The 21,620-nt window shown below is 38.5% G+C and overlaps 1 protein-coding gene across 1 annotated transcript; it reads left to right on the forward strand.

The window, feature by feature from the left end:
- Positions 1-227: 227 nt before the first annotated feature.
- Positions 228-21,620, forward strand: col9a1a (collagen, type IX, alpha 1a). Its single transcript, XM_061049172.1, has 32 exons — positions 228-447; positions 1,356-1,430; positions 2,343-2,381; positions 2,482-2,544; positions 6,635-6,688; positions 6,795-6,830; positions 7,116-7,139; positions 8,112-8,165; positions 8,268-8,321; positions 8,411-8,443; positions 9,227-9,283; positions 9,393-9,446; positions 9,658-9,711; positions 9,846-9,899; positions 11,235-11,288; positions 11,380-11,433; positions 11,623-11,676; positions 12,619-12,672; positions 12,821-12,874; positions 12,955-12,999; positions 13,118-13,171; positions 13,375-13,428; positions 13,777-13,830; positions 15,339-15,410; positions 16,116-16,151; positions 16,259-16,303; positions 17,498-17,530; positions 18,485-18,631; positions 19,098-19,152; positions 19,550-19,738; positions 20,073-20,150; positions 20,839-21,620. Exons 1-32 carry the CDS (start codon positions 373-375, stop codon positions 21,042-21,044), a joined length of 2,064 nt encoding a protein of 687 aa, XP_060905155.1. The 5' UTR covers positions 228-372; the 3' UTR covers positions 21,045-21,620.

The following is a 21,620-nucleotide window of genomic DNA, read 5'->3' on the forward strand; positions in this document are numbered from 1 at the left end:
TTTTAAAAAAAAACATATACAGAGCATCTTTTGTTTGTTTGTTTTTTCCACAAAAACCAAGGTATACCCTGAAAACAGATTAGGGACAATAATAAGCAATTTTCTGTCATGGTCAATTCCATCTTAAAACGATGTAATTTCCAATGAACTGCCCTTTTCTGACTGTGCAGGGACGCCCTCCTCCTCCACCATCTCCTCCTCCTCCTGCAGAGCCCCAGTGTCTCATGAATAATCAGGACTTACTAACATCCTTCCCTTCTAGCAGCCGCTGGGGTTTCAGTCAGGGGGAGGCTGAGAAGTGAACCGTCTGTGAGCCCCGTTTAATCTGGGAACAAGGGACTTTTCAGCATCTTCGTCGGCCCTGGGAAGACCATGGCTCTCTCCAGGATCCGTCGAGAGTCTCTGCTGGTGATTTTACTGCAAATCGTGCTGATTTGCTCGGCTCAGGTGAGACATAGGTGCTCCTTCTTTCTCTTCTTCATCCCATACAGGAGAGGAAAGCCATGCACTGTATGTATATTGATGTATTTCTTCTATAGGTGCTTATAACACGTCTAAGGCTCAGTGAGGGATTTATAGAGAGATTATTTATTTTAATTTACTATATATCGTATTTATATTATAAATAACTACATTTTGAGTCTCCTATGGCATCATATTTTATATTGCTCAGTAATGAATCGACTCTTTTGTAGTTTTTGGTAGTTCATTTCTTATTTATGTTACATAAAACGTCCATATTATCCCTGGTAAAAACTAATGGAGTTTGGCTAGTGAGTTCTTACAAGATTTTCCCACGTATATGCCATTTCTTTACATTTCCTAGATTTCACAGAATATTCTGAAGTATGTTTATTTAAGGTACTTAATTGTAATTTATATATCTGTGGTTTTAATATTGAATATTCTTATTCAGCTATATATGCTGTACCTTTTTTGTATGATACATTCATATAATGACTTAATGGAGGACCTGATTACTCAAATGTGTTGTTTTTAGGTGTAACTCAGATATAATTGGCCCTTAAAACAGCATTATTTGCCAAATATTTTTAACATTTTGGTATTTTAATCTGTTCCAAACTGTCATCCATTCATGTCCGTGTGCACACCTGGCACCAATAAGGTTCTTGCATTACCAGTAATCATAGCACATGCGGTTACTTAGGTGGTATAATGGGACTAAAATGGGACACCAGGTTTAGTTTCATGACCTTTCCCCTTACATTCAAGCAAACAAAGAGACTCTGTGTTAGCCGCCCTTCACTCCAGCAACAGCAGCAGTAATGGATGATATTAAGAGATGAATTTAAGGGGGAAAAACCAACAAACTGATTTTTGTGTTTGCTTTGCAGAGGGGCCCAGTTGGTCCCAGAGGGCCCGCAGGGCCGCCTGGAGCATCCGGCGTGCCCGGAGTGGACGGCATCGACGTGAGTCAAGTTTTTCAGTCAAAAATTTCAGGTTTCCCATGTTGGTCAGTGCAGTGACTGGTTCACTTCTAATCAGCAGTTAATCAGCTCAACAGTAATGTGGATATAACACAAGAAAGAGATAAAGCTGCAGCTATTTCAACAATAAGGTATACATAAATAAAAAGGTCTTTATATGACTGAATCCTGACTTAGTTCCCCTTAATTATAAAAAGTGATGTGGCACTTAAAAAAACCTTTCCAAGTCACATAAATTGCTTAAACAAGTTTTAATGTGTAAGCAGCATTTATATGGTCATTTTTTTCTTTGGTTAAACTGCAAAATTAAATGCTGCAATATGGGCTGAAAAATATTGACCTTGACATTCACCTTGATTCCATAAAATCAAACCACAGGACCATAACCTGGATTTGAGCCCTCATCCATCTGTTCTCATACCTATGCATAGTACTGTCTCTTCTGCCACTTTAGTTGTTAATAATACTGTCACAAGCAGGAGAGACATTGTGCTTCTGTTTTTCTTGACTTTCTTGACCAGAAGCTTTGATACAGTTGATCATGGTCATCTCATTTAGAGCATGTAACATTGGGTTTGACTCCAGCACTTACAAATGGTTCCAGAATTACCTTTCTGATAAATGACAGTGTGCAAAGACTGGCAATATTTAGAGTTTCTGTTTTTAACAAAAGGTGTTCCACAAAGATCTGTTTTGGGCCCTCTTCTATTTGCTATCTTTATCAATAACAATATTATTCAACAATGTATGGCTGACTCTATACAACTTGTTTTAGTTAAACTGCAACTTGCATTTAATTCAAGGGTCTGAAAAAAAACGATTTTCCAATGATACATTTTGGGCTTAAAGTGGATTAATTATCATCAACTGAACATGCTTTTTATGTATCTTCAGGGCGACAGAGGAGAAGACTCAACAGTGAACGGCGGACCAGTGAGTGGACTTTTTATCCCGTCAACTATAAAAGATATAATCAAGAATGTTGCCTTTGCACCTAACTTAACATTTTTAACATGAGTTGTTCTGCTTCCAGGGTGCTGATGGTGATAACGGCAAAGACGGAGCTCCAGGAGCTGCAGGACTTCCAGGCGCAGATGTAAGTGAAACAACATGTTAAAACACTGGTGTGGAACATCAGCCACAGTGTGAAAGGTCTTTGTTGTGTCTGGTCTCTCTACAAGACTTTTTTTTTTTTACAGCTTGCTTGTTGGCTTGTCTCTAAAAAACTGCAGAAATAACATGAGATTCTGCTTTAATCTATTAGATGAGAGTCTTTCTGTCCTGGAGGTCAAAACCCAATAAGAGGATGTATTAAATGTCCATAAGATCAAAGCTGGAGGACTTGAGACATTCAGATCTGCTGCTGTGTGAGCAGTTTGTCTTGGCTTCCTCTGAGTAAAAAAAATGTTGCTTGGATGAATCAATCTGGTTATTTAGGGGAAAGTCTCGAGTGGCTTCCTGACAGAAACAGGGGTCTTTTGTGTGAGATGGAGGAGTTAGTGTGGGGGGATCGGCTGCTCAGAGATGGCTGACAGGAGAGAGCGTGTGCTAGTAAAGGTGGTGCAGAAAGGACTCAGTGTGTTTGCTGTCTGCTGTGGTGACCGTGCTTAGGACAGACCAGGAGATTCAAAGCTTCATGTAGGCTGAAAGAGAGAATAATTTACACAGAGTGTATACAGTTATAAGAGGAGGAGGAGGAAAGAGACATGTTTTACAGTAGTAGACAGTATTTTTGGGGTGACGTGTGTCTTCTTTTTTCATCATTGCTCAATTGTCAGTTTGTTTTTTGAAGTTATTTTTTAGGCCTGTTTGCCTTTATTGCCTTTATTGAATAGGACAGCTGAAGAGAGGGATTGGGAAATGACATGCAGCAAAGGGCTGAGGTCGGATTCGAACCCACAGCCGCTGCAATGAGGACTATTGCCTCTGGACACCGAGTGTGCAACATAGCCGCTAGGTTATCAGCGCCCCTCAATTATCTGGTTTGAGGTGTCTTTGGTTTCCATCGTTTGGTGATGTCCTTTGACCAGGTGAATATTGTTATTTATGGAGGAGACAAAAAAGGGGAGGGGTTTAAGGATGTAAGGAAGACCACACCCTTTTTAACTCAAAAAAAGTAAAAAGGGCATATAGACTTGATACAACCAACGTTTGAATCAATGATATCTTGATTTTAGAGCTTCATCTTTAGCCGTGGTCTGGGTGAATAATGATTCTAATTTTATGCAATCCAGTCCAGTAGATAATGAATAATGCCCGAAAAGGTCCCCTTATCAGGAATTAACAGATGGCAGTGGACTTGTCATTGACTACTGAATTGCTTAGTAGACTAATAAGATAATGTTTTACACAATTACTTGTTTTTATCTAGCTGTCAGCTTTTAAATCCAACATTACTCTTTCAAACTTAAAATATGCCATTACAAATCTGAATTCAAGCCATATTTTTTTCTTTTTTGGTAGATCAAGTTTACGACATCAACTTAACCCCGGAAAAAGAAACTTGTTAAGAATAAAAACTGAATGAACATGGCCAAAAGGAACGGTAAAAAAGTGAAATATCTGATGTCATTAGGTGGATAATACTTCAGCTTCGCCGTCTAGACGTTTTTTAAAGTGAAATGAGACATTCAAAGATGCAGCAATGTCCTTATTTTCCATCGCTGTGACCGCAGAGAGACACAGCGGAGGCTTATCCACCGTGTGCCTTAAGAAACAAAAAAGCATGCGATTAATTGGGATGAAATAAAGTTGATGCATTCATTTGAGACCTTAATCAATCGTGCTTAACTTGTTAATGCTGACAGCCCTGTTTTAAACATAACTAGTGTTGTGATACTTTTTTTCAACGTGAAGCCTGGTAATGATAGCAATATGGTAAAAAGAAAAGAGAAGGAGAAAAAAAGATGAAGTGTTTTAGGGGAAAGGTTTAAAGCTTACCTGAAAATGTAAGTGGCAGAAAACTGTGTGGCAGTAACTTTGGACTATCAAGTTGAATGTGAAAGATGATTTTCAAAAGAGAGACATCCAATGTGCCTTCTCTTTAAATACTTGCTTGTCATGGGACCATGTCTGTAATAGACATGGTCCCATGACAAGCAAGCGCCGCTTTACAAATCTCGCTGGCAATCCTTTTGTTAGGCTATATTAGTAGTGTACTTCTGTTTGTGAATAACTGAATGCGTAAGTGAAGGTGGTAGAGCAAGTGATAAGAGAAACCAGGGGTTTGAGAGTGTGTGTGTATAGGGGTTATGTTGTCATCATGACAAGGCCGCAGAGAAAATGTGATTGGTAGCTGCAAGAAATATCAGGATTCATTTTTTCCGTTTAAGCTGCATGTGTGCAACAATAATCACCAAACTTCTCAAGGCTCCTGGGCCTTAGTGATCGTGTAAGCACCAAAGTAAGCGACACCCTGGGCCCTGAAGGTTAAACCTTTATTTTCAGCATCAAGGGTGAATTGTTCCCAGAGTTTGGAAATTTTAGGAAGCAATAGTGTTGCATTGGTTGCCGCCAATGTGTTGTGTTTTGTGTACTTGTTGCTTCAAGGTTGTTGTTTTGCATAAGGTAGGATGCAAGATAGACCAACTCAGCTCTCGAAAACGATACACAGAAGTAAACCATGCCCAATGACATAACCAACACGTGATCAACAATTACATTTGTAATGTCTGTAAACATTGAGATGAAAATATGAGCATTCCAACATTGTACTATATGCAGATTGGCTTGCTATTGGAGCCAGCCTCAAAAGGTTTATTTGTTGAACTGCAAACTTTTTCTGATGTTAGTTTTGGCTATATTTGTCAGCCCTGCAAGTTGCATAGCTGCACAGAAACATCTCAGATACAGAAGGCAGAGTATATGTACTGAGACAGCTGCCACACACTTTGAGTGGGTCATGAGTGATGATTGAGATGGGTTCAGTAAAAATTGCATTTTGTTTGTCTTCCTTATCCTGTCTTAAATACCCAACCCATTTGATCTCCACTGGTGAGGCCACATGCAAAGTCAAATTGCTTTATTTCATTAATTACTTAGGCTGTTTGCAAGGCTAATGCATCCACAGAGTGTATATAAAAAGTGGAAGTATCAATTGTGACATCACCAATAAGCTTTGGAACTACTGTTTTGATCCTTTGACTTTGACCCCTGTCCTTTAATGTCTTCTTATTTAATTAGTGAGAAGTGACAATGTACCAGCCAGCTGATTACTCAGCAAGGTGTATCTGTACACACTGGGATGCTAATTATTACAAACAGTTGGCTTGTTTGTATCCCTAAAGTCCAGGTCAACTAGAAGACAAAATAGGCATATAAATAAGAAGTTAAGGTTATCTGTCGTTGTGTTTCCAACCATCTGATTGTTTAAAGCGAGTGTTTCTTACTTCCAATCTCTTCAATATAGTGCTAAATTCTCTCTTAAAGCAACAATATGTAACTTTTCCACCTTAAAATGTATTAGCACAATAACTTCCAACAGTGAAAATGGCGTCTCTCTCATGTCCACAGCACGGCCTGATGACCTTGCATGATGTTTATTGCACTATATAACTTTGGCTGCCACAGCCCATAGACATTATGGTAACAGATAGAAAACACATCCACAAACTCGACATGCAAACAGTTTGTAAACAACAGGCGGAAGATGCTTGCAGAGTCACATTTGCCAAACTTGGGTAAAATTTTGGCTTATCAAAACGTCTTGTACAGAAATGCATGTATTAAGGGTTAGGTGTAACAGCACCTTGTTTCTTGTGACAGTGCAGTTGAAGTTATAAGATGCATAGTTCCATTTATTGATGACAATAAGAGAGAAATGAACAGTTTCAGTATTTGGACGTGTTAATTGGTTTCGATCATTCAAAAGACTCTTTTTTAAATAGGTGGTACTAACTGTCTGAAATCATATTGACTTAAAACTTTTTTTATCATCAAGGGTGTCCCCGAAATGCATTAAGTGTGATAAGAAAGAATTTAGAACTTATTTGCTTGTTTTTCTAGATTTTCTATAGTTTAACGTATAAAAGCAAAATTCTTTGATGGGGATCCCTGATTTAAGTTGTATCGGTTTAGGTGCCTTGACAATGAAAAAATGTTGAACCAAAGCTACCAAAATAATAATAATTTTTTTTAAATAAACATTTTTTGTAAGCTTTTTTAATTTTTGTGTGTCATATTTGTAGGGACCTGTTGGACCGCCTGGAGATCCAGGCCCAGTGGGCAAACAGGGGACTAAAGTAAGATTATTATTAACATATTTCAGTAGATATGTTCTTTTGTCAAAACAACATAGTAACTATTCTTAACACCCTTTGGAACATGTCTGTTCTCTTCTTTTTTCAGGGAGATTCTGGCCCTAGTGGACCTGCTGGGGAGCCTGTAAGTACATTAATCTTGAATTTTTTTTCATTAACTATCACATAAACATTAAGGTTTTAATAAAACACAGATTTAATTGTTAACAAGTTTACATTCTTCATTATTAGTTAGTATTAGAAGCAACAGCAACATTGTGTTAAAATTCATCTTGACTGATACTTGCTGTTTACAAAAAATAATACAGTCAAAGAGAAATGCTGCCATTAAATCCTTCCAGTTTTCTTTATTTGCTTCTGTTAACCAGTTTCAGTCTGACACTGTCCATCTATGATTTCTCTCTGACAGGGTGTAGGACCTGATGGGCTCGATGTGAGTATCACACTTAATAGGCTACTGTATACTTCAAAGGTTGGTAACTAGCTCACAGTTAAACACGTCAGCAGGTCAATAGAGTAGGCTGCAGATTTTCATACTGTAAACGCTTAAGGTAAAACACTACAGTAACACAAAGCTTCACAGTAACATTTAAAAGGGAACTTGTTCACCAGCATACGATATAAGTACTGTATATATTTAATCTAAAAACATATGTAACATAATGCAAATGGAAAGTATTAAGTAGCAAGTTGTGTTGCTTGAGAATGGAAAAATGTATTTTGGGATAATTTTTTTCTATTTTTTTGTATTATAAAATGGTTCATGGAGTACAATAGCTTTATTTATATAGCACCTACAAATCACTTTTCTGGTCTTTTGACCACTCAAAGCCCTTTAACACTACATGTTACACGCTGTTGGCAAAGGATGCTATGTAAAATGCCCGTCAGTATTATTAACCAGTCCCATTCATACACATTCATTCACACGATGCTGGATATGCCATAGAGAGCAATTTGGGGTCAGTGTCTTGCCCTAGAACCTTTCAACTTGTGGACTGCAGGAGCTGGGATTGAACATCTAACCTACAGATTCAAAGAAGACTAACTCTACCACTGATCCACAGCTGCCCCATCATACTAACACATTCTTTTGTTTTTTGGCTCAATCAAAGACCAAGTGATGTCACAGTGCCCTGACCGAACCCACAGTACACTCTGACATCACTGCAGCAATATGATACCTTTAACCACCAGAGGGAAGAAAATAAACAGGAATACTTGAAGTGATAAGTTTCTCTTTAACATGGTTGGATTAAAATGTCATAACATGTAGATCAGTTTTATTTTCTTAATGCAAAGTCATTTATAACAGTCCATGCCTACATAATAAGAGTATAATAATATTAGAAGTTTAATTACAAAAGAGAGATTGTCAGATAATGTCTTTGTTGTTTGTTAACAGGGTATTCCTGGAACAGATGGACTACCAGGTGAACTAGGAAAAGTTGGACCCCCTGTGAGTGGAGTTTTGATGTTATTTATTCAAAGTAAACATTAAAAATGTAATATAATAGAAGATAGGAATACAAGTTTATTGATAAAAGTCTGTCTCTCACAGGGAGCGAGAGGAAAGAGAGGTCCAGTCGGGCTTCCTGGTGTTGCTGGGCCAAGAGTAAATATCACTGTTTTCATCTGTACTGCTTTTAAACACAATCAGAGGAAACATTATTATGTCAACTAAATGTTGTTATTTGTATCTAGGGTCTACCAGGTGTATATCAAGGCGAGGACCTGGTAAGTTTGATCCAAAAGTATCCAATTTCCATTTTCAAATTTTTTCCTAAAAGGTTATAATGGGGTTGGTATTCGGCCACTGCCATGTTAGTTTTCTGGAGCCAGTACTGACTACATTCAAGCCCAGATTTATGCCAAAAATCTTAGACAAATGATTTGTCAATTTTTTGAATGATAATACCAAACACGCAGCCTGAAATGTCTGTGTAGATGTCTAGTGGTAAGTAGATTCTACCCTGCACAGTTGCCATAAAAAGAGAAATGAGAGATTGAGACCTTCCTTTTTCCTGTTTTTATCTCTGCTTTGTGAGGTGATCTTGAGTCCTTTAAATAAAATGTATTATTATTATTATTATTATTATTATTAATAAACGTATTATTGTACCAGGGCGTTAGCATGTTTACTACTGGTGTTAAGTTGGACATTTCAACATGGGACCTAATGGAGACCTTTTGTAGCCAGCCTCAAATGCACACTTTAGGAACTGCCATTTTTCCCCTCATCTGCATTTGCTTTATTTTCAACATCACTTGGTGGTTATGCAACTTAAAGACAGATTGGTGTTTTCAAGTGCTCGGTAAGCTCCAATTTCTCGAACTTAAAAAAACTGCCACCAACCAAGAACCCCTTTAACTCTGGATTCTCTGTAAAATCATTTCATGGCATTAAAAATGACAACCGTAATGTACTTGTTTGTATGCTGGGTCAATGGTTCACTGTCAGTGGAGCCCCCTAGTGGCAGGGCTCTTCCATGACCTCAAATAGGCTGATGTGTTTTTCAGTGTCCCAACGCCTGCCCCTCTGGTCTACATGGACACTCTGGTCTCCCCGGCATGAAGGTGAGTAAAATATAATGATCCTGATAAGACTTTTTGGATTCACATCACGTTAGATCTAGCATTAGCATTGTCCTGTTGTATTCATTTGCCTTGTTACTCTTTCCTTTAGGGCCACAAAGGAGTTAAGGGTGAATCTGGTGAGCCTGGAAGACAAGGACACAAGGTACAGTCCTCTCCTCTCCCACTGTGCAGAATTATTGATCTATACCCACAACAAAGGATATGCAAAGGATGTTTTACTAAATGAGAATGGTGTGTGCTGAAAATTAACAAATCATATGCTTTGCAGGCCCTTGACAGTCAAGAATAACCCTAGTATCTTACTTGCTGCTTTGAAATGTACACACTAAAACTACATCTATGTTCTCTATCAGGGAGAAGAGGGCGATCAAGGACTGCCTGGGGAAGTTGGAGCACAAGGACTACCAGTAAAATATTTCACCTTTCTCTCTTTGACATCTCTCTATATAAGGCCTGTTTTAAATGTGATGACTCCTCCACAGTCAAACATGTTAACATGGGACATTTCTGTGTCTTTTCTCTATCCGCTGAGTAATTTTAGGGACCAGGTGGATCAAGAGGCCTCCCAGGAATATTGGGCTCCAAAGGGGACAGGGTAAGAAATCACAAAGTCATGAACTGCTGCGATGTTTCATGAATTCAACGTATGTTTCATATAAACGTTTGTTTATAACATTGTATAAACAAAAAAAAGAATACTATGTAGTCATTCAAGCTGCCTTCAAAAGTAACTTGTTCACTGGTGGTTACAGAACTGGAAATCAAGTGCATGATATGCTCTGTGTGAAGTGGTTTAATCAGAGAACACTATTGCTTGGCAAAAACATGGATGCCTAAAGGGTATGGAAGGCTTGCTTACAAGTATCGCAGTTTAGAAAAAGCAAAGGCATAATGTCCAGGGCTGGGTATTGCAGGGTCCCCTTGCGGTACAATACGATACACAATACATTGACACACACTCAGAACAATGGATTCACAAGCAAGACTGGACAGGGGGGAAGTAAAACCGGTCTAGATTCAATTCGGTGTGGTACACAAAAGTCCAATAATCAGCAAACAAATCATAAAGAGCAGGCAAAGGCGGGGTCAAAATTCAAGCAGAGATCATACACAAGAAGTAACTCACAAAAACCCACTAGGACAAGGTAAAAGAGGAATACACATTGGCATCTTGCAGGAGGACACACAGAGATTAAATACACAGACAATGAGATGCAGGTGAGTTCAATCAGGGCGGGGCTGACACATTAGGTGGGAACAAGGGAATGTGTATTATATGTATATCCTTTATTTTGTCTGGAAATGTCAGCATTACGTCACAGCTTGTTTTTTCCAAAGTTTCCATTTGTGAGGCTTTTGAATACAACAACAGAAGGGGTTTAAGACTGGCACTTCTTATGAACATGGTAAACATGCGGAAAATTAAAGAAACTAAATATACAGATTTATTTAGAGATTGTGATTCTGCAAAAGTGCTGTAACAAATTTCCCTCCATCATTACGCCTTTGTTTTTACAAATTGCAATTGAATTGTGTTACGACATTTCGGAAAGATGAGAGGCATAGTGTGGAAAAAACAACAGGAGCTTCACACACACAAACACACAAACCCAGGCATGCACACACACACAGTGCTGTTCTGCCCCGCCGATTTTACACATTGCCACTGTCTCGCCTGTTACGCCTCTGTTAAACGTCTGATAGCTGCTCAGGGGCAAAATGACTTCGCCCCAATGCTTCTGTGCGTTACACTTTCCAAGCGAGGTGTATCAGGGTTGTAAATATATCCCGCCTCGGACTGTCAATGTGAAAGAAACAACAAGCTTAATATTTAATGCTTTAAAACTTTAAACCAGCCATTAATCTGCTTCAAAAGGCATCTTCAATAAACATTTTTTTGACTTTAACTGTTATATTTCTGTACAAACAGGGACCTCGGGGAAAACCTGGTGATTTAGGTCCTCAGGGAATTCAGGGAGGTCCAGTGAGTACTAATTTTATAACCTCTCTGTTAAACTACTTATATTTATTTTGACAAAACTTGGATAAAAACAGCAACAACTATTTTTTTCCAGGGTGATCGAGGCCAAAGAGGAGCCATCGGTGAGCCAGGCCCAGCAGGAGTTCATGTAAGATCTTAAACACAAATAAACCCAACGACAACAGCTTTGAGAGAATGAAGCGCAACAATTCACACTGATAGAGTTAACAATCATTTCTTCACCTGTGATGAAAAAAGTCCTTAAATCCTGTTTCCACTGGATATTTATCAACAGCATTGGTATTGATTTGTTGGTTACTTCTTTGTCTCGTCATAGGGGGATCCTGGTCCACCTGGAATCAGAGGAGTACCTGGGCCAAAAGGAGAGCCTGTGAGATGTTATCCTATAAATCAAGATATTTCCTTTTCTCTTTACTAATGGCCCTCTACATTCAAATTTACGCTAGTTGATGGAGTTACAGCTCTTAAACAGGAGTATTATATTGTTACTTTGTTTCTTCCCATGAACCATCTTATCTTTCTCTCCGTAGGGTTTGGGAGTTATCTAATCTAAGTCTTATCTAAATTAGTATAACATTATTGTCAAATTTGTATCAGATTAACTTTTAGCGGGAATTACCTGCATGCAGAAAACAGTCTGTGTGGAGAAGGGGAGAGCAGAAGAGGGGGAACTCACAGGTCAAAATGAAAACCCAGAAACCATCAGCAGTCATCTCACCACCAATGATCCACCCTAAGGCTTTGTTTCTCACACATGACACACAGAAAGAGAAGTGTCGGCTTCAAGTCTTTTATCACTAACTGCTGGCTCAGCCTGAAGCCCTCAAAAATTGTGCCCATCGCTCCCAGAGGCTATTACTTCATCCAAGAATGTTCCATACCGAATATCAATGATCTAAAAAGGAAAACATTGCACTCAGTGATGAATAGCTTTTCTCTTTTTACAAAACGCTACTACATCTTGTCAATGGAAAATGCTCACTATAGATGTCAGCAGAGGAGGATCATCTCTCCTTTTCTTGTGTTTATTAGCAGTATAGGCAAACCATCTAAGTCAAGAGATCTATTACAGTCTAACACTGGAACAATCTGAGTGGATTAAGCACAGGCTGTAACAATTAAAACAAGTTTAAATAAGGTCTTACATCCTTACTACAGTATTTCACAAATTGGCATGAAAATCCATGTATGCATCATATTTGTTCAATAGCTTGATACTTTTTACCACTTTTATTCTGAGTGCTCTCTTTATTTAAACGGAGGCTCATTTGTATAATCAGTTATGTAAACGTCTGATTTATTTTGTTGACAGGGCCTCCATGGTCCAGATGGACGTGAGGGAATACCTGGGCTGCCAGCGTCGAAGGTAACAAATATTTGTTATTCTTAATTAACATTTCACAGTAGTTTGTGTGTACAGTGACAGTCTTTGAGAGTTAAAGAAGATTGCTTTAGGATTGTGATGTGGCAGTTTGCATTCATAAAATGTCCCATTCTGTTTCTGTTGTTTTTAGGGTCTTCCAGGGAAAAGTGGGGCTCCAGGTGATGCAGGCCCTCTAGGACTTCCTGTAAGTGTAACGGCTGACCCCTGATGCTTTAATATCAGTGATGTTTGAGTTTAGGTGTTGATCCTACTTTCTGACTGCAGGGTTTGCCAGGCGCTTATGGACAAAAAGGTCATGCTGGTGTAGAGGTATGATCAAAATGTATACAATACAAAGAAACTCCATCATTTACAGCTTTTTCTACAACAAAAATAGGCCAAATGTAGAAATCTCCTCAAACCATGCTGTCTCTTTTTTTGTCCCAAGGGTGTCACAGGTGATCCAGGAGTTGTTGGTCTGATGGGCTCACCAGGAAAACAAGTATGCGTTTAACACATTTATTGTTTTACAAAAAAGTTCATCATTTAGGAGCTTTACATTAAAAAGCAGGAAACACTTCTTTAAAACAGTGATTTAACATTAATAATTACATTTTTTATTTTATTAATAGAATTGGGGAAATTACCTCAACTTTTATTCTGTTTCTCTGCTCTGATAATGATTGGATGATTGCTTGTTATAAGGGCGAGCGTGGTGAGCAGGGAGAAGTCGGACCTGTGGGACCCCGAGGAGGACCAGTAAGTCAACTTCATTTCACAAAATAAACTGTAAGATAGGGATCCATCTCTGAGATAGGGAATATATTTGTGTGTCCCTCTAAACAAAAAAGATTTGGACGAGGCCACTATTTAAATATGACTGATAATGGTTTAATGGTTTCCACTGGGAAAGTAAAGTAAGTAATGATGATCAAACTATTTACTTTGGAATAATACACAACTTTATTAGCTTCCTCATAAATGAACAAAAAGTCAAGACATCACCTGATAACAAACCAAACCTTCTGTTGCCTCAGCGAACAAATATTACACAATCTATTTGTGTTTCTACCCAGATTTTACTTCTCTCTCTCTATTTTCTTTTAGGGAGATCGAGGAGAAAGAGGACACCAGGGACCTGCCGGGTTACCAGGAGCCAGGGTAAGACCTTACTAGTCTAAATTTTAAAGGATAAAGTATAAACAACACTTCAAATACAATTCACACCAATGACTGACACACTCTTTTATCAGTGCTTTACAAGTTTAAGTCCCACTAGTTTGATCAAGGCAAGATCAACTCCAGATAACCCCATGTTTTTACAAATTTGATTACAGTAAAATGTATTTCATTAATGTACACAGTTTCATCAGATCAACTTAATAATGATCTGAATGCTTTTTATATATGAACAAAGAGCAAAATGTTTAGATGAAGACAGAAAGTGGGACCAAAAGTTTGTTCAATGAAAGCCTCAAGAAGTTCTCATAAAGCATGTGGCTCTATCACAGAATCCTGTGGCACTCCAAACACAAGTAAGAGATACAGCTCTCTGTTGAATTACAGTTTATGTTATATTATACAAAAAGTTTTAAAGAAGATGCTTGTGATACTTCAAGCGTTCTCACTTACTTTTACCATCAACGATAAAATGTTTGGTTTATGTATCACACCCATGTTTTATATTCAGAAATTCATGTTTTATATTCAGAAATTCAGACTGTGTCATTTGTCCACATTGTTCCTCTGATGGTTTTATAAATAAAGATGTAGTAAATAATACATTTCACACAGCCAAAAAAGGGGACAAAACTTTGAAGAAGGAGTCATTTTAAGTAAGACCTTCACTATGACTTTGTCAAATCAATTCTTTCTGTAAGCTTTTTGGAGCTTCTGAGATCTCCGTCTGGCCTGCTGACAAACATCAAGGGTTTAGACCGATTAAACCTCAGAGGAAAACAACAAGATTATTGTAATACTGTTACGGGAAGTGGTATCCATGAAAATCAGGACAAGGCTGAACCTCTTGCTCTGTGCTTTTGCAGAGTTTAGCTCAATCCGACCTTGAGATTGGAACCCTGAAATACAAAGCAAGCAATCAATGTCCACAAATACTTTCTATTATCCTGAAATGTATTATTCAACATGAGGATCATTCACCAAGATACACTTTGTACAGTATCTGGGAAGTGAAGCCTTATACTATGCTTTTATGAAAGAGTGGCAGCTCTTTTATGAACTCCTGTCCCTGCTGTTAAGTCTCTAATCCAACGGTGAGCGGGCATGAATAGCCCCTTGTTACAGAAATCTGAAAGCCCAAGGGGGGTTTATTGCAGATCAGGGGGGAATTGGGGGCAGGAAAAGAAGCTGAGAACCCCTGAAAGAGCTCTCTGTTCCCCAGGAATGCCTGAAACCTGTTGGCCCACAGTTCACCACAATCAGGACCCGCACACACCCAGAAACATGTGAGGGAGGGTGGACAGGTTGAGGCTCGCCGTTCAGATGATGTGACGCTCAAAATGTTTTCTTTTTTTCTGTGGTTGGGTCAAGTTTTCTGAGCTTCACACACTTGGTCTTGTGTTATGACTTAATGTGTGGGCATGTGCATTCTGTCTATTTAACTAGTACTCTAAGGGCTCTTTACTATTTTGTACTTGTGTGTTTTACAGGGAAGCAGAGGGGATCCAGGACTCCCAGGACTTCCAGGTCCAGCTGGTTATCGTGGCCAGAAGGGTGAAAGAGTAAGAAACTCAAAAAATTACAGCATGATAAATACAGTTTAGAAGTGAGTCCAAAAATCAAGATTAAGAAGTTGTAGATCTACATCTAATTTTCTTTTTTTCTTTTTTTAAGTACCCTGGCTTACATCACAAAAATGCAATATAAGTGAACACACTGATTTCATTCACTGCAGCCATTTACCCCTGACGCCACACTCAGTCTGGGTTGCTGAATGTTGTCCTCCGAAGGACCCAGCCTTTGTAGTCTGTCTTAACCGCACAGGCCGAACTGAAATGACACTGTCTGGTCAACAAAGGATTTCCTGTTTGTGTCATTAACTGTCCCCATCATACTCGTTTTCTCGTTTATCGTTTCTAAGCTCCTCCAGGGAAAAATAGGACACATTTGTTGGCTGCATTTGAAGCAGCCAAGTAGTCAAATACTGCTGTTTTAAATGAGTTCATTTTTAAAATGCTGATTATTGAAACAAAATATGGGCCATTGTCAAGTTCAATGTGAGGACCACAAAAAGGAAAGATTAAAGTAAGCAAAACCTGAGTCTCTATGTAAAGGTATGAATTAAATGTCAAATCCGACCAAACAAGGAACAAACAATTCTTGTGTATGTAAAGTTCTTAATTGATTATAGATTTTACAGTTTTAGTTGCTCAGAATAATTCAACAGCTTTGATTGTTAAGTATTCTTTATGTTCTGTTTTTCTCAGGGTGCAGTTGGTCTTGACGGTCCACAGGGAGAACAGGTATGTTTTATTAGTCGTAATATTAAACCTGCAGATTGTTTCAGATCAAAGAGCGCTGAGATGGAGCACACAAAATGCCAAAAATCTATCATGCATCTTCATTTCAGGGACCTTCAGGTGCTGAAGGAACAGCAGGAGAGAGCGGAGAACTGGTGAGTGATCGAGTACTGAAACACCTGCATGTTAATTTATTTTCTTCATGCAGACATCAGTGTGTCTCCGGGAATATGTAACGACTGGAAATTGGAAAGGAATAACAGGGCTCAAATGCTCCATGCAGCGAACAAGACTAGTATAGTGATATAAAACAGTCTTTACTGGCACAACAAGATTCATTGCACAACCGTCAGACAACAAGAAAACAAAACTGTCAGACAGAAGGCAAAATGCAAGAACATAAGTAATAGAAAACCAATGCTGGGAATCCTTACAAACACAGAAATGAACACGATGAAGTCGCCTGAGACCAATCTTGCATTGACATTATCCTCATATGGTCCCATGACGTGATTAAGAAGGAGTGCTTCCAACTTTGGTTTGTTCACTAGCTTCAAGTTGTATGGTGAAAATATTATATGGGTGCTTTTTCCGATTTAATGTAGGTCATGTTTTATGTACAAGAACCAGTAGCTGGTAACTTATACTTATTATAAATTACATGTAGGCAAAAAGATATTTTCAATTGGCCGCCACGTTTCTGTGACGGAAAATTGTGAATCAAATTTTTTACCAGGTCTATGTGGAAATGTTCCGATTTAAGAAGGCTTTTTCATTAATGTCTGACAGTTAAAAACTCAATTTCTTCATTAGTCTTACACCACTTAATAAAGGGCAAGTTCAATACGGCTCATGAAGACACAGGAAGTAAATTGATTATGTGGGAGGACTGTGCTTTCTGTGTTAGTTCTGTCCTGACAAAACACAACAAAATGTTACTTCATATGGAAATGTGTTGCATCACACAAGCACCCTGCCTTTTAAATATGGTGATTAGCTCTATTAAACAAGCAACATAAAAATCCAAATACAGTACCACTGGGAAAGTAAAAACAAAATAAACCAGGAAATAATGCTGATACACTTGAGGTGACCTGATGGAAACACACAAAAGGAGTCCTGAAAAGTCTGAAGTTTCAAATATTATTTTTGTAACAGAATTAAAAAGCATGCTAGATCATCAAATCCTGACAGTTGTTAAGATATAAAACGATTCTGGTACTATGACATGAACATTTTTTTTAAACATGTATTTTACTTCAGCTCTGTAGCATCGCTGTAGCTCCAAATTCTGAATGGATCTTTCTACAGACAAATAAACAGTGACATACTTTTTTTGTATCTTTCAGGGGGATCAAGGAGAACCAGGAGAGAAAGGAGCGGTATGTTGACCTACATCGTTTTTACTGACTGAATGATTCTTGTAGGGTCCTTGTTAGTTGTCTGATATCAATCTCATTGCATTATGTCCTTGGATGACATTACTTAGACTGAGACCATGTTTTGTATAGTTTATGGCTTTCACTGTGGAGCAACAAAAGGACATTGGACAGTCAATGCTTTTTGGTACATTATTGTCTGGATTTGGTCTTTTTGGCAGCAAACCACAAATGACATTGTTTCCTTCTTGTTTAAAATTAAACTCCTACATTTCACCTATAAGATACATTTTTTATTGAAACAAATACCAACATGTGACCTGTTAAAGGTTACCATGTGTAGATATTTAGATGTGTTTGCTAATTGATCTCTTAAAGGGGACATATTATGAAAAATCCACTTTTACAGTGTTTTTGAACATATATTTGGGTAACCTGAGTGTCTACTGACCCACAACATGTGAAATAAACCCATCCAACCCATTTGTTTGTTGTCTGCATAAGTCTTACAACACAAAGAAAAATGCTCCGTTTCAAATTTGCTCAGCTTGTGATGTCACAAGTTGGATTCTGGTAAAATAATCCCCTCCCCTCCCCTGATATCTCCACCCATGGACTCCACCCCCAGCCTAGAACAAAACTTTTGCGCAGGTCCGCCATTTTTATTCTCGCTACAGAGGATTGATGTCTACTGGGAAAACTCGGGGGGGGGGCTCATTTCATTTAAAGAGACACACACACCAAAACGGAGTGTTCTGAGAGAGCTGGTTCATACAGGGTCACAAACCTCCTCTGGTGCTTGATTCATGTTATATTTTGACCAAAGCACAGCACAGGTGTTTTATTTAGACCACAGGGGACTGTTTGAAAAGGTAGAAAAGGGGGATAATATGTCCTCTTTAAAGTACTAGTGTCTGCTGTCATCACGTCATCTTATACTGCTGCTGTTGATTTCAGACAGGTCCACCAGGAGAGACAGGAAATAAAGGACCGGAGGGTGGCCGAGGACAGCAGGGTAAAGAAGGCAAATTGGGCCAGCTGGGACCTCGCGGCATGCAGGGAGACATGGGGGTACCAGGCCTGCCTGGGGGTCAGGGCCCAGCGGTGAGACATTTTATCTCTGGACTATTGTGTGACAGCTTTCTGCTGTATCAGAGATGCTTGGCACTGAACGAAAGTTCTGGTTGTCGTAAATCAGGGACTAAATTCCCTGTTCTGTTTAAGATAAAAAATAAGCTAGCCAATGTTCAGAATCATAATCCTACTAAAAAGTTTTGATAATACTTCATAGAAAACTTACCTAATGTTTCAGGAGAGTTTTTCATAATGGGTTAAGTTTGATGGAATTAAATATATTTGCTTTACTGAGGCAATTGTATGTTTCCATACAATATTTGCCAAGTTTTATAATGAACATTGTTTTTAAAGCGCATTTAATATAAGAAATGCAGCTCACAGTACAGAAAAAAAAATTATAGTAAGAAAAACATCATGCACATCATTAGCTAAAAACTGAACAATATGAATAAAAAATGTCTCATCTCTATCTTTTGTTTCCTTATATTTTAAGGGAAAAACCCCAACAGACACACATATCAAACAAGTCTGCATGAGGGTAATGCAAGGTAAGTGTTTGTTATCACCCAGTTTGTTATCTTTACTTTCTTCTTTTTTTAATTGATTGTTAATTCTACATTTTTGTGGTTTTCAATTTCTCCACACTAACTCTTAACTTGGATCAGAAGCAAAAGAAAATGGCATTTAGGTTTAAGCCTTGGCGTATCAAAGCTATTTAACATATTATGTAAGGAAACTTTCATGTAGTTGATCCATTAAATGTTCATTTATATCAAACTAAGCAGTCTTGGTTTTAAACATGTTTTTGATACTGGCAAGATTAAGATAGATCACTCTCTCCTTTATAATGAAGAGAACACAACTTCTAAATCTTCAGATATTCATGATTGTTTTTGTTTGTCATGTTATAAATCTAAATGTCTAAATTGTCCTCATGTGTCACAGAGCAGCTGGCCCAGCTAGCAGCCAGCCTCAGTAGACCTGAGTCAGGTATCGCAGGGCTTCCCGGTCCCCCTGGCCCTCCTGGACCTCCAGGAGTCACCGGAGAGAACGGTTTCCCTGGCCACACCGGATCAAGAGGACTGCCCGGTCTGAAGGGTCCAGCTGGGGTGATGGGTCGCAAAGGAATCAAAGGTAAGGTTTAGATCTTTTACAGCAGACAGCAGATAGTATACTGTGTAGTAATGCAGAAGTTTACAGCTGTATAGTATGAAGAATACTAGATTAAGGTTAAACATGTTATCCAAATACTTTTTAAACTAGTTTAACTTTTCTACCCTTTTCTTTTACACCATCCTACACATATTTGAACTTTACATCATTCCCCCTCAGAGACCAATCAGGTTCATCTTCATGTTAATGAAGGAACAGATGAGGTGTGAAGTCTGAGCTTGAACTTCTGCTTAATGTGGTCAATTCAATTAAATGTTATCCTCTTGGTGTTAATTATCATGCTTCCTCTCTGCAGGTGATCAGGGTGACAAAGGGGATAGAGGACCTACAGAGAGAGGAGCCAAAGGAGCTCCAGGTGCCCCTGGTCTACCAGGTAAATGACAAGCATGACATTAACACATCTCATTTTAAATGTTAAACTTTTAAATGTAGAAAATGGGATGCATTAGCAAAGTTTTAATGATTTGGCCCATGACTGTAATTAATGACTTGAACGGCTTGATTCCACAGTAACTTGAAAATTGCTTCGATTTGAAGGTTAAGACTTAACATTGTCACATATGTGACTTAGTTTTAAAGGCTTTATATGCGATTTTTTGATCCAGCAGATGTTGCCCTTGAGCACCAGCATGAAACCAAAACAACTCGTGGTGCATTGTTGTGTTAGCATGCTAATGCTAGCTATCTTTATTATGCTCGTATCTTCACACTGCATGTAAATTTACCTGAAATGAGCGTGATCTAGAAACACAGTTAAGCAGTGAGTACAGTATGTTATTCTTCTTTTCTCTAGTCCCTCAATTAAACAACTTTTATACACGAGGGGAGGAGTCAGCCGGCCGTCCTGGCGATGTAAACAAACTGAAGATAGGACTCTGAAAACTCTGAAAACATCACAGACAGTGGGACTCGGGTGTTACACCCATTGTAGACAGTCATGACTCACAGAGTTATTTTCAGAGGATATACTTGATTTATATTACATTTAAGTGTGAAAAAAGGCATATAAAGCCTTTAGGTCATTGTTTCACCTGGGTTCTTATTTGTTTCTATTTTTTCAGGTAATGCCGGTCGGGCAGCTTATGGCACAAATGGCCGTGATGGAGAGCGAGGACCCCGTGGTGTTCATGGAGCAGTGGGCGTTCCTGGGCCTCCTGGTACTCCAGGTCTGAACGGATACTGTGAGTCGTCACAGTGCATCTTGCCCATGGTGGCATCGCCAGTTTCTGCAAAGGACTCCGGCATGAAAGGCCCAAATGAAATGTGAGGAGGAGTCAGAGTAGAAATCTGAGAGACTGGAGGAGAACCATTTGGTTTTGTCACTTGGTTTGTATGTTTCTTCTTTTCATTTGGTCCTCTCGTCTTGAAGTTATTTTTATCTCTTGAAGCCATCTTTGTGGTTATAAAGGTGGACAATGAACAGCACACCTCGCATTTTGAAGCTCCTTTGCATAAAAAAATTACCTCAATTTTTCCATCTCTGTACAGTAAAAGCTGAAAAATTAAGAGCTCACTGTTTTTGTATAAAACTACCAGTCCCATTTCTTTCTGAGCAACAACAAGACAAGTCCAAAAGTTTTCTGTATGTTTATGTAAATGTGTCAATACAAAAATTACACTGCTGGATGACATACATTTTGTTGTATCTTTGTTGTTTATCCACTTAAATCACTTTTTTCCCCTAAATGTTGAATATGTTTAATGATATCTCTGTCATGACGACTGTTGTTTTTGTGACTGGACGGCGGTTAGCAGTTTTCTATGACTTCTTATTTATTATATCAAAGTTCAAAGTGACATCTTCAAGTTGTACAAAGGAGGAAATAAACACATTTTGATAACC

This window comes from Labrus mixtus, chromosome 2 (assembly GCF_963584025.1).
Source record: "Labrus mixtus chromosome 2, fLabMix1.1, whole genome shotgun sequence".
In the NCBI taxonomy this organism is placed as follows: domain Eukaryota; kingdom Metazoa; phylum Chordata; class Actinopteri; order Labriformes; family Labridae; genus Labrus; species Labrus mixtus.

Bases quoted from the DNA above. Each gene is read 5' to 3' on its own strand.
- col9a1a (XM_061049172.1), top strand. From the start codon at position 373: ATGGCTCTCTCCAGGATCCGTCGAGAGTCTCTGCTGGTGATTTTACTG. The intron at 1,431-2,342 runs GTGAGTCAAGTT...ATGTATCTTCAG, and splicing joins CCGGAGTGGACGGCATCGAC to GGCGACAGAGGAGAAGACTC. The intron at 11,289-11,379 runs GTGAGTACTAAT...ATTTTTTTCCAG, and splicing joins AGGGAATTCAGGGAGGTCCA to GGTGATCGAGGCCAAAGAGG.